This window comes from Aotus nancymaae, unplaced genomic scaffold (assembly GCF_030222135.1).
Source record: "Aotus nancymaae isolate 86718 unplaced genomic scaffold, 86718_ANA_hifiasm-v0.15.2.pri h1tg000036l, whole genome shotgun sequence".
In the NCBI taxonomy this organism is placed as follows: domain Eukaryota; kingdom Metazoa; phylum Chordata; class Mammalia; order Primates; family Aotidae; genus Aotus; species Aotus nancymaae.
This window is the reverse complement of record NW_026988450.1, coordinates 71,762,758-71,779,073: the sequence shown is the minus strand read 5'-3', so window position 1 is coordinate 71,779,073 and position 16,316 is coordinate 71,762,758. Positions and strand designations below refer to the sequence as shown.

The 16,316-nt window shown below is 38.9% G+C and overlaps 1 protein-coding gene across 1 annotated transcript in view; it reads left to right on the top strand.

Annotated features, from left to right (window-relative positions):
* ATAD2 (ATPase family AAA domain containing 2) overlaps positions 1-16,316 on the top strand; it is a 71,616-nt gene that overhangs the window by 13,780 nt on the left and 41,520 nt on the right. Inside the window, exons 3-8 of the mRNA XM_012451596.2 lie at positions 5,779-5,828; positions 8,134-8,302; positions 8,623-8,725; positions 8,974-9,061; positions 9,883-10,035; positions 10,696-10,813. Of these exons, the coding sequence (XP_012307019.2) occupies positions 5,779-5,828; positions 8,134-8,302; positions 8,623-8,725; positions 8,974-9,061; positions 9,883-10,035; positions 10,696-10,813 (681 nt within the window). The remainder of the gene's footprint in view (positions 1-5,778; positions 5,829-8,133; positions 8,303-8,622; positions 8,726-8,973; positions 9,062-9,882; positions 10,036-10,695; positions 10,814-16,316) is intronic.

Here is a 16,316-nt window from a genome sequence, read left to right as displayed (position 1 = left end):
AGGCCGAGGCAGGTGGATCATGAGGTCAAGAGATCAAGACCATCCTGGTCAACATGGTAAAACCCCGTCTCTACTAAAAATACAAAAAATTAGCTGGGTATGGTGGCACATGCCTGTAATCCCAGCTACTCAGGAGGCTGAGGCAGGAGAATTGCCTGAACCCAAGAGGCAGAGGTTGCGGTGAACCGAGATCACGCCATTGCACTCCAGCCTGGTAACAAGAGCGAAACTCCGTCTCAAAAAAAAAAAAAAAAGGATCTCTACAGTATTCAAGTTTATAAAACATTGTGCTTGGCTTTATGTTAGAAAGGTATTAAGGGAGCATAATAAAATAAATGCTTTTCTATCTGGATTTAAAGAGGAATGACTTGGTGTTTTTTGTTTTGTTTTGTTTTTGAGACGGAGTCTTGCTCTGTTGCCCAGGCTGGAATACAGTAGCCCGATCTCAGCTCACCTCAACCTCTGCCTCCTGGGTTCAAGCAATTCTTCTGCTTCAGTCTCCTGAATAGGTGGGGTTACAGGAGCGCACCACCACACCCTGCTAATTTTTGTATTTTTAGTAGAGACAGGGTTTCACCATGTTGGTCAGGCTGGTCTTGGACTCCTGACATTGTGATCTACCTGCCTCAGCCTCCCAAAGTGCTAGGATTATAGGTGTGAAACACTGTGCCCGGCCGACTTGGTATTTTTAATTAGATTACTTCTAAAATATATGGAATTTCTATCCTTTTTATTCATTCTTTTTTTTCCTTTTGAGAAAATTGCCTTGCTTTGTCCCCCAGGCTGGAGTGCAGTGGCATGATCATGGCTCACTGTGGCCTCAGCCTTCCAAGCTCAAGTGGTCTAGTGATCCTCCCATCTCAGCCTCCCAAGTAGTGAGGACTACAAGTTTGCACCACACCTGGCTCTTTTTTTTTTTTTTTTTTTTTTTTTTTAATGGAGTCTCACTCTTTTTGCCCAGGCTGGAGTTCAGTGGTACAATCTTGGCTCACTGCAACTTCTGTCCTCCGGGTTCAAACGATTCTCCTGCCTCAGCCTGTGAGTAGCTGGGATTACAGGCATGCACTGCCATGCCTGGCTAATTTTTGTTTTTTTGTTTCTTTTTTTTGGAGATGGAGTCTCGCTCTGTCACCCAGGCTAGAGTACAATGATGCAATCTTGGCTCATTGCAACCTCTGCCTACTGGGCTCAAGTGACTCTTCTACCTCAGACTCCCAAGTAGCTGGAATTATAGACACATGCCACTGCACCCAGCTAATTTTTGTCGTTTTAGTAGAGACAGGGTTTCACCATGTTACCCAGGCTGGTCTTGAACTCCTGACCTCATATAATTGACTCTTATTCTGGGCCTCAATCTCCCAGAGTTCTGGGATTACAGGCGTGAGCCATCACGCCCAGCCTAATTTTTGTATTTTTAGGAGAGACAGGGTTTCACCATGTTGGCCAGGCTGGTCTAGAACTCCTGACCTCAAGTGATCTGCCTGCCTTGGCCTCCCAAAGTGCTGGGATTACAGGTGTGAGCCACCACGCCCTGCCTCATTTTAAAATTTTTTTTGTAGAGATGGAATCTCACCTTGTTACCCAGGCTTGTCTTGAACTTTTTTGGACTCAAGCAAACCCCCTACCCACTTCAGCCTACCAAAGTGCTGGGATTATAGGCGATAGCCACCGTGCCTGGCCATATTATTTCTTAATAACAGCCTTATTGAGATATATTTGTATACCATAAAATTCACATTTCTAAAATGTACAGTTCCATGGGTTTTAGTATATATATTTATATGTGTATTCTTTTGAGACGGAGTCTCGCTGTGTTATCCAGACTGGGGTGCAGTGGTACAATCTTGGCTCGCTGCAACCTCTGCTTCCCAGGTTCAAGCGATTCTCCTGCCTCAGCCCCCTGAGTAGCTGGGATTACAGACATATGCCACCATGCCCAGCTAATTTTTGTTTTTTGTTTTTTTTTGTGTGAGATGGAGTTTCGCTTTTGTCACTCAGGCTGGAGTGCAATAGCATGATCTCGGCTGACTACAACCTCTGCCTCCAGGGTTCAAGCAATTCTCCTGCCCTAGCCTTCTGAGTAGCTGGGATTAACAGGTGCCTGCTACCATGCCCAGCTAATTTTTGTATTTTTAGTAGAGACTGGGTTTCACTATGTTGGGCGGGCTGGTCTTGAACTCCTGACCTCAGGCAATTCACCTGTCTCGACCTCCCAAAGTGCTGGGATTACAGGCATGAGCCACCACCCCTTGCCCAGTATTTATTGCTGAATAAGAGTCAATTGTATGGATATAACATATTTTGTTTATTCATTCATTAGTTGGTGAGCATTTGGATTGTCTTCATTTTTTGGCTATTATGAATAATGATATGAATATAGGTATACACATTTGTGTGTGGAGGTAGGTATCAGTTCTTTTGGGTATACACCTGGGAGTGGAATTGCTGAGTCAAATAGTAACACTAACATTTTGAGGAAGTAGCAAAGTTTTGCAACGCAGATGCACCATTTTCTATTCCCACCACCAATGTATGAGGGTCTCTGTATGCTCACCAACACTTGTCATAGTCTGCCTTTTTGGCGTTAGCCATTTTAATGGGTGTGAAGTTTCTCACTGTGGTTCCAATTTACCTTTGCCTGATGGCTAATAATGTTGAGTATCATTTTATGTGCTTATTGGCCATTTGTATGTCTTCTGTGAAGATTTCCTATACAAAAATCCTCTCCTTGCATTCAGGTCATTATTACAAACAGTGATTGTTATTTTATGTAATGGTAACATCAGGATCTGTTTGCGTAAGACTTATATAAATAAGAGCCTACAGTATTTTTGAGTCCTTCTTTTTTATATACTTTTCTTGTTTCTTACCTTTGTCACTGTTGTCAGCATGCCTGACTATAGAAATCTCATTTCCTTCCTATTTCCCCTTTGTTTTCAATCTATTTGAGGTTCAATGACCAGAAGATCAAGATTGTTAGAAAAAGACAGGAAGATATGAGTAACTGTGTCATGAGGGCAGGATCTACATACTTACTTGATCTTGGGGTTCTTAGCTAGGGTCCAGTGATTATATATAGTCTTCACAGAGGGTACACAAAGCCTCTGAAGTAATGTTTAAGTTCGTGTATACGCATAGCTTTCATCAGATTTGCAGTGGTTGACAAAGTCCAGCTGCCTATTTTTGTAGATAGTTTCTTTGGAACACTGCCATGCCCATTCATTTTGTGTGTAGCTCTTCTCACCCTATAATGTTAGGTAACTGTGACAGAGGAGACTATATGGCTCACAAGCTTAAAATATTTACTGCCTAGCAATTGCCCTTGGAAGGTTTCTTTCCTCCTGCAGGCAAAAAGAAGGCAGTGGGGGTGGGTGGTTGAGAAAAATAATGCTTTAGTCATTCTGTTTCTAGCATCTGAAAGGGGACTGGTTTATAAAATGTATAGACCTACATGGTGTGAAGGGAGGGTCTCCTTTATGAGAAAAGTCTATGAGCCTATGAAGAAACTAAGCCTTTACCTGTAGATGGACTACTCAAAAGTTTGTTTGTTTGTTTGTTTTTGAGGTGGAGCCATGTTCTGTCGCCCAGACTGGAATGTAGTGGTGCAGTCTCGGCTCACTGCAGCCTCTGCCTCCCAGGTTCAAGTGATTCTCCTGCCTCAGCCTCCTGAGTAGTTGGGACAACAGTCACCTGGCTGGCTAATTTCTTTTTCTTTCTTTCTTTTTTGGCTGGCTAATTTTTTTTTTATATAATGAACATGATTGCTAAATTGTTTTTGTTTTTATTTTTAGTAGAGATGGTTTCACCATCTTGGCCAGGATGGTCTTGAATTCCTGACTTCAGGTGATCCGCCTGTCTTGGCCTTCCAGAGTGCTGAGATTACAGGCATGAGCTACTGTGCCCGGCCAAAAGTTTTATTTTCTTCTTAATTCTTACTTGTCTTCCAAGAGAGATGAAGAATTAATGATGACTTACTTTGTTACGAAAATATATGAGTTAATTCATCTGGGGAAGATGGTTTTATTTTACTTTAAATTATAGTATTTGAAATTCCACGTATAAGCCAGCCCACTTACAAATAGCTTGATACATAGGTTGATTAACAGATGCAGCCTAAGTATGGAAAATTGAGTCACTAAAAATAAATTAATGGCACATACTGTTTTTCTCAGTGAATTTTTAGAAAAAAGATGAGGAAGATACTTTTTCTGGGCTTGAAAGATGTTTCCAATTCACAAGATTATGTTTGCCAGTTTGTAGATGGAATAGATCATTCACAAATGGGGCTATTTCTACATGTGAATGAAAATCATGTCATGTAAAGATTGTAGCCAGCAGATGTTTTTTAAAGACGTAAAAACAATAAATAATGCTTGCAAAAATGCTGAGAGGAGATTAAAAAAAAAATTTTTTTTTAATTAGCATATCACTAAGAGGCATTATTTCTGTTTATAGTAATACATTCCTCAAGGATATGGGACCACTATATCCTTGTGTCATAAAACATGTCTTGATTTTGCTCGGTTTAGTTTGATTATACTTAAATAGTTAAGCTAAGGATTTCATTTCTTGTTTCAAGATGCTTTTGATATATTCTGTTTAGCTAAGAGTTAATACATATATCATTGAACTTCAAATCAGAGTTCTTAGACTTTGTTTAACCATAACCGAAAACTTATATATGTATTCCCAAGCTTTTTGTTTGTTTGTTTGTTCTTGAGACAGAGTCTTTTCTTTTTTTTTGAGACGGAGTTTCGCTCTTGTTACCCAGGCTGGAGTGCAATGGCGCGATCTCGGCTCACCGCAACCTCCGCCTCCTGGGTTCAAGCTATTCTCCTGCCTCAGCCTCCCGAGTAGCTGGGACTACAGGCACATGCTACCATGCCCAGCTAATTTTTTTTTATATTTTTAGTAGAGACGGGGTTTCACCTTGTTGACCAGGATGGTCTCGATTTCTTGACCTCGTGATCCACCCTCCTCGGCCTCCCAAAGTGCTGGGATTATAGGCGTGAGCCACCACGCCCGGCGAGACAGAGTCTCTTTTCTGTCGCCCAGGCTGGAGTGCAATGGCGTGATCTTGGCTCACTGCAACCTCTGTCCCCTGGGTTCAAGCAGTTCTCCTGCTTCAGTCTCCTGAGTAGCTGGGATTGCAGGCCCCGGCCACCACGCCTAGCTAATTTTTGTGTTTTAGTAGAGACAGAGTTTCACCATGTTGGCCATGCTGGTCTCGAGCTCTTGACCTCAGGTGATCCACCTGCCTTGGCCTCCCAAAGTGCTGGGATTACAGGCGTGAGCCACCATACCTGGCCTGTTTTTTTCAGTATATTTTAGGTTTTATAGGTATCTCAGTATTTGCTCTCCAGGCTGATTTAACTTTTTGTCTTGGTTGTAGTATTAGGGCATATAAGAATTAAAGTTACGTCAGTTATAGCCAGCTATGGTGGCTCATGCCTATAATCCCAGAAGTTTGGGAGGCTAAGCTGGGAGAATTGCTTGAAGCCAGGAGTTCAAGACCAACTTGGACCAAAAAGCAAGACCTCCCATCTCTACAAAAAATGTTAAAAATTAGCTGGTGTAGTGAGACATGCCTGTAGTCCTACCTACTAGGGAGGCTGAGGTGGGAGGATTGCTTGAGCCCAGCAGTTTGAGGCTGCAGTAAGTCATGATTATGCCACTGCAGTCATGTTGGGCGACAGAGTGAGATCCCATCTAAATAAATTTTTTAAAAATACAGTTATGTCAATTGTTTTGAATTATCTAATTTTTTTTTTAATATAGGCAGTTGGCCAGACAGCAAGCTGATAAAAAAAAGGAAGAGCACAAAGAAGGTAAGTAATGTTCAGGGCATTTCAGATTTTAAAATGTGTAATTAATATCCTGTTTACGTGTTTCTTGAGGTACATACAATAAATTTTACATGTTTAAAGTGTATAATTTGTTAGGTTTTAACAGAAGTATATGCCATGAAGCCACCCACAAAAAGATAGTGAAGGTATTTATTACCCCCAAAAACTTCCCCAGACCCCTTTATAATTCCTCCTGGCTCTTCTAGCTTCTCTCCTCATTCTTTGATATTACCCACCTACCAGATTCTTGAGCAAGTAGTTTCATTGGAACATAGCTGTGACCATTGATTTCAGAACCCGTTCTCTGTTATTATAGCTTAGTTTGTATCATCTAGAGTTTTATATAAATGGAATCATACAGTATTTATTCTTTGTTTGCCTTCTTTCACTCATCATAATTACTTTGAGAATCTATGTGGTTGCTTTTTTGTTGCTGAGTAGTATTCCATTACATGGATATACAACAATTTGTCTCTTCATCTTTTGATGGACTTGGGTTGTTTCTGGTTTGGGGCTATCGCAAAGCTGCTTTGAACATTCACATACAAGTCTTTGTATTACGTATCTTTCCTCTTCTCTTGGGATTAGAAGGACTAGATTGTATGGTAGGTGTGTGTTTTAACTTTAGTTTTGTTTTCTAACGTTTTTAAGAAAGATAAGGAAGAGTCTCAGCGCTGCGGGTACGGAGAGCATCCCTAACGGCGCCTGCCTAATACGCTAGTGCCCTCCCTTTTCAGTCCGTGTCCCTCCCTGGGCTGGGCTGACACTCTTGCCTTCCCCATCCCTCATAGCGCTGCTCCGACGCCCGACGGTTTCCAGCGATTTGGAGAATATCGACACTGGTGTTCATTCTAAAGCTAAGAGTCATGTGACTATTAGGCGAACTGTTTTAGAAGAAATTGGAAATAAAGTTACAACGAGAGCAGCACAAGTAGCTAAGAAAGCTCAGAACACCAAAGTACCATTTCAACCCACCAAAACAATAAATGTCAACAAACAGCTGAAACCTACTGCTTCTGTCAAACCAGTACAAATGGAAATGTTGGCTTCAAAGGGTCCTTCTCCCACACCTGAAGATGTCTCCATGAAGGAAGAGAATCTCTGCCAAGCTTTTTCTGATGCCTTGCTTTGCAAAATCAAGGACATTGATAATGAAGATTGGGAGAACCCTCAACTCTGCAGTGACTACGTTAAGGATATCTATAAGTATCTCAGGCAGCTGGAGGTTTTGCAGTCCATAAACCCACATTTCTTAGATGGAAGAGATATAAATGGACGCATACGTGCCATCCTGGTAGACTGGCTGGTGCAAGTCCACTCCAAGTTTAGGCTTCTGCAGGAGACTCTGTACATGTGTGTTGCCATTATGGATCGATTTTTACAGGTTCAGCCAGTTTCCCGGAAGAAGCTTCAATTAGTTGGGATTACTGCTCTGCTCTTGGCTTCCAAGTATGAGGAGATGTTTTCTCCAAATATTGAAGACTTTGTTTATATCACAGACAATGCTTATACCAGTTCCCAAATCTGAGAAATGGAAACTCTAATTTTGAAAGAACTGAAATTTGAGTTGGGTCGACCCTTGCCGCTACACTTCTTAAGGCGAGCATCAAAAGCCGGGGAGGTTGATGTTGAACAGCACACTTTAGCCAAATATTTGATGGAGCTGACTCTCATTGACTACAATATGGTGCATTATCATCCTTCTTAGGTAGCAGGAGCTGCTTCCTGCTTGTCTCAGAAGGTTCTAGGACAAGGAAAATGGAACTTAAAGCAGCAGTATTAACACAGGATACACAGAGAATGAAGTACTGGAAGTCATGCAGCACATGGCCAAAAATGTGGTGAAAGTGAACAAAAACCTAACCAAATTCATCGCCATCAAGAATAAGTATGCAAGCAGCAAACTTCTGAAGATCAGCACCATCCCTCAGCCAAACTCGAAAACCATCAAAGAACTTGCCTCCCCACTCATGGGAAGGTCCTAGGCTGTGTGGCCCCTGAGGATATGTGCTTCTTCATTGTGCCCTGTTTCTTACTGGTTCAGAACTCTTGATTTTGTACATAGTCGTCTGGTCTGTCTCATGAAATCTGAGACCAATTTTCTAAATATATATTGAAGAAAAATAAAGCGATTGGTTTTTCTTAAGGTAAAAAAAAAAAGAAAAAAAAAGAGAAAGTAATTTTTTTACATGCAAGTGTAGCTTTTCAATTGTTCATTTTTAGAATTGTTTTATAAATACCGTTACTTCAAATGTTTCTATTTATTTTTATGTATGCATTTGTGAAGACAAAGTGATTCCAGTTATTCGATCATTGAGGACTAGAAACATCGTTCATAGTACAAAAGAACACTTACATGAAGAGAATGGCGATGTAGAAGTGCGTCGAAGTTGTAGGATTAGAAGTCGTTATAGTGGTGTAAACCAGTCCATGCTGTTTGACAAACTTATAACAAAGTAAGTAAAAATTCCTCAGATCAAAAGGAATTATCTGTCAGAAACCTTGTGTTGGGGAAGGATCATGGATTTCAACATTTAATCATTCCACTTACATAAAGCATAGAGGAGAATGATTATGAGAGGTCTTTGTGACAATTCTATATATGTCTCTATTCTTGGAAATAAATTTTAAAATATTTTTATACAAGTAAATCAGTGCTTCTTATAAAACATTTAAAACCCTAGTGCCAAAAGATTGCAATGGAAGAAAAATAAAGTTTTTTAAATTCTGCAACTCTTTTACAATTTTGGATTATATTTATATCTTTTTTTTAAAGCACTGCTGAAGCTGTACTTCAAAAAATGGATGACATGAAAAAGATGCGTAGACAGCGAATGAGAGAACTTGAAGACTTGGGAATGTTTAATGAAACAGAAGAAGTAAATATATTCTTCCATTAAGGGAATTATTTAATAATATCCACTTTAATTTTTTTTTTTGTACCTAATCCATTTTTGGTTAAACGTCACTTTTCCAGCATTTGTCTGATCAATCATTAGTTACAGCTGGAATTGTAAGAGTTTATGGCTGTAAATATCTTCATTTTAAACAAGATTGGAGGATCCAACTTAATTTTTTTTAATAAATATATTCCCCATGTTAACAGCTTTTATTTAAACATTTTTAGAACAATCTTAATATGTACACCAGAGGAAAACAGAAAGCTATTCAAAGAACTGATGAAGAAACAACTGATAATCAAGAAGGCAGTGTGGGTTAGTCTCTTCTCTTGTTCTGTCTTCTGGGATTTAATTTAAGAACTTTTTATTAAGTAGAAAATAGCCTTTTTATTTAGAAGGTGTGACAGTTTGTGAGAGATCAGAGGATTGGTAACTTAAAAAAATGGGGATGGGAGAGCTTAAAAGGATAGTATATTTTGTTTGGAAAAGTAACTGAAATCAGCAATCTAAAGCTAATAATATTGGTTTGCCTATATAATACATCTGGTATAGAAAACACACTATATATCTCTTTTAGTTAAAAGATGACTCGAATTATGTTTTGCTATTCCATTTAGGACTTATTACCGTAATCTATTATAACTTATCTTGAGTGAAAATCAGTTTTCTGAAATGCATTTTAAATGTTTGATGAGCATGTTTTACCATTATCATAAGTAGACTGAGTTTTGCAACATGTAACTCCATGACAGCCAGATGGGCTGGATGAAATGTCAAACTTAAGTTTAGAAAGCAAAAGCTTAATGAGATTTAAACTTGTCAAAAAGGTACGTTAACTTGGAAGCTTAAGTTTAGTCACCTATATTAATGAAATTCACTGAAAGACTATAAACTTTAGTTTGTTACTTGCTTAACAAGTAGTAGCCTTCAGACTTCTTACTTTTTATTTTTCCATCCTCTTGTTTTTAATTCTACAGTTTTTTAATGTTGGAAAATGATTACAAGTTCTTTCTATGAACAATCTAGGAGTAGATAAGTGTTTAAAGGGTGGGTCTTTCTCTTCCAACTCATCTTTGTTAAAGATTGTTAACATTTTGCTGAGTATCCTTCTGGAAGTAAGTATCTCTTAATTGTAGAATCATCTGAAGAGGGTGAAGACCAAGAAGATGAAGATGATGGTGAAGATGAAGAAGATGATGATGATGAGGTAGATGGAGAAGAAGATAATCAGAAACGATATTATCTTAGACAGAGGAAAGCTACTGTTTACTATCAGGCTCCATTGGAAAGTAAGTGCTATATATACTCTTTCCAGGAAATGTAATTATATTAGCTTTGTATTTACTGTTTCTCCTCTGTTATTCTTGGTTTTTGTTTTTTTTGTGGTTTTTTTTTTTTTGGTATTTTTCATATTTTCATTTTGTTGAATACTCATGACTGTTGTCTTTACCTATCCTAAATTTGTAACAAATAATTTCTCTGAAGAAAGTTAAATGTTAGCCTTGACCAAAGCAAATAATAGTAAAATAAAGCAAATAATTGGGCTGTTTTTGAATTTTATATCTGTCTTTATTTTAGATTGCACAGCTTTCTACTTAATTTGTCAGTTTGTATATATAGGACTTCTTTTGATTTATGTTAATATTATACCTCAATACTTGTGTGAGCATTAACATACAAGGCTGATAATCACCTGTTATACATCTGTACAGTCACAATGGTTGTTTATGGCCACTGTGTGTTTTGGTTGGTTGGTATCTGTACTGTACATGTTATCAGCTGCAACCCTCTGGACATAAATGATTTAAAACATGAACAGCAAAATATTCCATAGTAGATATTTACTAGTACTTCATGGAAGGCAGTAAGCACCTTTGTAAGTATTTAGATGAAGAGCAAAATTATTTTCATACATATTCATATGCCATATATTTATTTCTTTTTTTTAGAACCTCGTCACCAGAGAAAGCCCAACATATTTTATAGTGGCCCAGCTTCTCCTCCAAGACCAAGATACCGATTATCTTCCAGAAGACCAAGAAGTCCTTACTGCAAACGAATGAACAGGTTTGGTTCTGAAATAACTGATTAATTTATGACAACGTAATTGTAGTAATGTTAGGGCTGGACTCTGGACTTTTAGGATTGGGTGTATTAAGATAAAATTCTGGAATCGTGTATTTGAGAGAGCTTAGTTTCTATGCCTTCAGTAGTCTAATCCCAGTACCACTGACTAGTTTTTGTTTTTGCTTCCACTAATAGGAAGTGTTAGTAACTACCTTAGTAAGGTAGTTTATTTCATCGTTCCACACTTTAATAGTAGAGCTACCATTGACTCAGGGTTTACTGTAGTCCTGGCTCTGTTAGCATTTTACATAGATTGTTTTATTTAATCTTCACATTAAGTTAGAGTATAGGTCTTTGCATACCGTCACAGATGATTTTCCTGCTATGTTAGATGTTCTAAGCTATGTGGCCTCTAGACCTCTCATGACTCCTGGTTATCTTTTTCTGGATCTGTTTTATAATTTGTTCCTCTCTGTTGTAGGAACCATTCATTTTCTTTGACTGTTCAGTATGTGTTGATTTCTTTTCCTTCTACATCCCAACAGTTGTTGTTGGTCAGATTTAAGTCCAAAGAGATAATTCTTTTACTTTTATTTTATTTTACTTTATTTTATTTTATTTATTTTGGGATGGAATCTTGCTCTGTTGCCCAGGCTGAAGTGCAATGGCACGATCTTGGCTCACTGCAACCTCTGCCTCCTGGGTTCAAGTGATTTTCCTGCCTCAGCCTCCCAGGTAGCTGGGACTACAGGTACCCACCACTATGCTTGGCTAATTGTTTTGTATTTTAGTAGAGACAGGGTTTCACTGTGTTGGCCAGGCTAGTCTCAAACTCTTGACCTCAAGTGATCCACCTGCCTCAGCCTCCCAAAGTGCTGGGATTACAGGCATGAGCCACCACACCCTTTTAAAGGGATAGTTTTGATACTTCCTCATCAATGCATTGGGACAATCAGGGTAATAGTAGCATTTTGGTAGTTCATGAATGAGAGAGAAGACTAAAAAAGCAGGAAAAAAAATGATATTTGTATGGGTAATGGTACTTTTTCCCCTCAATATTAGAATTTTCTCAGAAGTAAGACCAAAGCCTCAGGATATTTCGATTATTTGAACAGTTTTTGGAAGTTTTCTTCTAGAAACAAACCATTTGATCATGTTTTCGTCATGGAAGGCAGCACCTTTATAAGTGCTGAAGGTTAATTTCTTTTAGGAAAAATAAGAAATACTATTTTTCTTTTTTTTTTTTTTTTTTTTGAGATAGAGTTTCGCTCTTGTTACCGAGGCTGGAGCGCAATGGCACAATCTCAGCTCACCGCAACCTCCATCTCCTGGGTTCAAGCAATTCTCCTGCCTCAGCCTCCCGAGTAGCTGGGGCTACAGGCGTGCACCACCATGCCCAGCTAATTTTTGTATTTTTAGTAGAGACGGGGTTTCACCATGTTGACCAGGATGGTCTCGATCTCTTGACCTCGTGATCCACCCGTCTCGGCCTCCCAAAGTGCTGGGATTATAGGCGTGAGCCACCACGCCTGGCCAAGAAATACTATTTATGTCTCTAGATCTTTTCATTTCTTTGTAAGAATCACAAGTGTACATCTAGATTTCATATTTCATCATCCTATTTCACATGACCAGGATCCAGAAGGATGGAGAATCAGGAAGACAAACTCAACCTCTCAGGGCTTCTCAAGATTAACTGCACTTAAAAGGAAGCTGCATGTCATTATTCTCATGGGCCGCTTAATGTAAAGACCTCTATTTTGGTGGTAAAATGTAATGATCTTCAGGAAAGGAAAGGAAGATATGGTGTTCCCTAGAATAGAATCCCCACCACCACCAGGAACAAGACCAAGGCACTGTTATGGTTACCTAACTCAAGGGGTAGATGTCTATTTGATCCAGCAGAACTAAGAGGTGGCAGCTACTCTGGGATTTTATTTCTTTTCACATCCACCCCCCCCCACATCCCCCTGCCGCCCCGACAAAGTCTCGCTCTGTTGCCCAGGTTGGAGTGCAGTGGCACAATCTCAGCTCACTGCAACCCCCACCTCCTAGGTTCAAGCGATTCTCCTGCCTCAGCCTCCTGAGTAGGTAGGATTACAAGTGCCTGGCTAACTTTTTTGTATTTTTAGTAGAGATGGGGTTTCACCATGTTGGCCAGACTGGTCTCAAATTCCCGACCTCAGGTGATCCATCTGCCTCGGCCTCCCAAAGTGCTGGGATTTCAGGCATGAGCCACTGCGCCTGGCCTCTTTTCACATCTTTAATGAATGTATGCTTCTGGAAGTAACATACTTGTTGGTTGACTAACTCTACAGTTAAACCTCCAATGTATATATCTTGCAGAGGGTAGGTTTTTTTTTTTTTAATCCCTTTGATGTTCATGAGTTTCCATATTTGGTTCACAGTATCTAGTCTTCCCCTGTGGAAAATGCCTCACATCGTTGAGTAGCTCCTTGTTACAGGATTTTTTTTCTCCTGTAATGATTTGTGAGGTTTCTGTTTGTTTGTTTGTTTGTTTGTTTTTTGAGATGGAGTCTTGCCTGTCACCAGGCCAGAGTGCAGTGGTGCAGTCTCAGCTCACTGCAACCTCCATCTCCCGTGTTCAAGTGATTCTCCTGCCTCAGCCTCCTAAGTAGCTGGGATTATAGGCCTGTGCCATCATGGCCTGGCTAATTTTTTTAAAGGTAACGTTACCTTTCAATAAGGTAACATAATAGTACAATTGCATCACCAGTTTTTCAATATATTCTTTATCTGTTGTGAAAGAACTAGAACTGGCAAGAAGTTGAAGTTGTTGGTTAGATTCAACGGGCTGATCCAGTGTTTGTGGGTGTCAGATTTTTCATTGGCTTTCAGTAAAATGTGAGTTGGGGGATGAGCACATGTGGACAGATACGTGTGTTTAAAATGTTTTTTATTTTTGTTTTTTCATTTTGTTTGAGACACAATCTCACTTTGCTGCCTAGGCTGGAGTGCAGTGGCGCAGTCTCAGCTCACTTCAACCTCTGCCTCCTGGGTTCAAGTTATTCTTCTGCATTAACCTTCCGAGTGGCTGTCACTATAGGCACGTCCCACCACGCCCAGCTAATTGTTGTATTTTTAGTAGAGGCAGGGTGTCACCATATTGGCCAGTCTGGTCTTGAACTCCTGACCTTGTAATCCGTCCACCTCAGCCTTGGAGTGCTGGGATTACAGACGTGAGCCACCACGCCAGGCCTAAAATGTTTTTTATTTTTTATTTATTTTATTTTTGGTTTTTGCTTTTCAAATTAAGGAAACATTTTCCTATGAAGGTGGATTATACTGACTTACCTCAGCCCCTCTTTCCCTTTTTTTAAAAAATTTTCTGTTTCCATAGGTTTTTGGGAAACAGGTGGTATTTGGTTACATGAATAAGTTCTCTTTTTTTTTTGAGATGGACTCTCGCTCTGTCACCCAGGCCGGAGTGTAGTGGCATGATTTTGGCTCACTGCAACTTCTGTCTGCTGGGTTCAAGCAATTCTTATGCTTCAGCCTCCCAAGTAGCTAGGATTACAGGCATGTGCCACCACACCTGTCTAATTTTTGTATTTTTAATAGAGACGGGGTTTCACTGTGCCCTTTATTTCTTTCTCTTGTCTGATTGCTCTGGCTAGGACTTCCAGTACTAGGTTGAATAGAAGTAGTAAGAGTGGGCATCCTCGTCTAGTTGCAGTTCTCAGAGGGAACGATTTAGGCTTTTCTCCATTCAGCATTATGTTGGCTGTGGTTTTGTCATAGATGGCTTTTATTACATTGAGGTATGTTTCTTGTATGCCAATTTTGCAGAGCTTTAATCATAAAGGGATGCTGGATTTTGTTGAATGCTTCTTCTGCATCTATTGAGATGATCGTGTGATTTTTGTTTTTAATGTGGTGTATCACATTTATTGACTTGAGTATGTTAAACCATCCCTGCATCCCTAGTATGAAACCCACTTGATCATAGTGGATTATCTTTTTGATATCTTGTTGGATTCAGTTAGCTAGTATTTTGTTAAGGATTTTTGCATTTGTGTTCACAGGGATGTTGGTCTGTAGTTTTCTTTTTTGGTCATGTCCTTTCCTGGTTTTGGTATTAGGGTGATGATACTGGCTTTATAGAATGATTTAGGGAGGATTCTCTCTTTCTCTACCTTGTGGAATAGTGTTTGCAATGTTTTTAAACTGAAGTAATGACCTTTTTACAGTATAGAGTAACTGCTAAGAACCTGGAGCCATGACTAGAGCTGTCTAGGTTTGGAGCTCAGCTCTACCACTTATTAGTGGCCTTTGTCAAACTGCTTAACTCTCTCTGTTTCATTTTTTTTTATTATCTGCAAAGTGAGGATAGTAGCACTATCTCATGGTATTGTGAGAATTGCATGAGTTAATACATGTAAAGCATTTAAAATAGTGTCTGCCATACATTAAGTGCTATATGTATTTGCTATTATAAACATATAGGTTTGAATTCTGACACCGTCAGTGAATAATACTGATTTTTAGTAAATTATTTAACCTGGGAGCCTCACTGGTCCTAACTGTAAATTGAGCCTACTAATAATCTACTTTTCCAAAATTTTGATTCTTATTAAATAATATATCAAGCACCTGGTACAAAAAGCAGTCAGTTAATGTTAGTCTTTTTTATTAATTGGGAGGTTAGTCTGAATTCTGTGACTACATACTGAGTTCACATAAAATTACATAATCGTGAATTCATTAAAGTCTATAGTATTAATGGTAATAATGAGTAAGTTAGTCTTTCATATGAAATTGCAGAATTATGCTGGATATAATAATTTTAGTTTCAGGCTGGTCACAAAAATGGTCTTGTGTGTATTTGGGTAGGTGGATGGGCGAAATATTATTTTCTCATTTATTTCTGTGTTTCCACAGCCCCTTATCCAAAACCCTTGGAACAATTTCACAATTCAGGCTTTTTGGCTGGATTTACAGATAACACACAACATATGTAGTATGGCAACATTAACATCTCCAGGATCTCCAAGCCAGCACTGTGTAGTCAAATATGTTAATAATTCTGTAGTAAAACGTATGAATAACCATAGTAAGTGGGACAAAATAGAAACTAAAAATTGCCTTGTACTATTTTAGGTTATGTTTTGCTGCTAAGTGAATAATGGAAAAACTTCTTTTGAGAATTTTTTAGATATATATTTCTGGAACTACGTTATACAGATCATAGATTGCGAACCTTTTATATTTTTGGAAATACCTGCTTATCGTTGCATTTTGACTCAGAAAAGTTCTAGACCCTGAGCAAGTAGAGTAATTACAGTTCTTCCCAGCAAGACTCTGTTTTTTTCTGTGAGTCTTTTGCAACATGCAAAGGTAGAAGTGATTTAAAATTTTCTTGAATAGTTGTAACACCTGACATCTTATTTGATATTACCAACCAGACTAAGTATTTGATAGTCTTTTTTTCTTTTTTGTGAGTAAGAAAACTTGTAGGTTGAGTAACTCATCTACATTTACA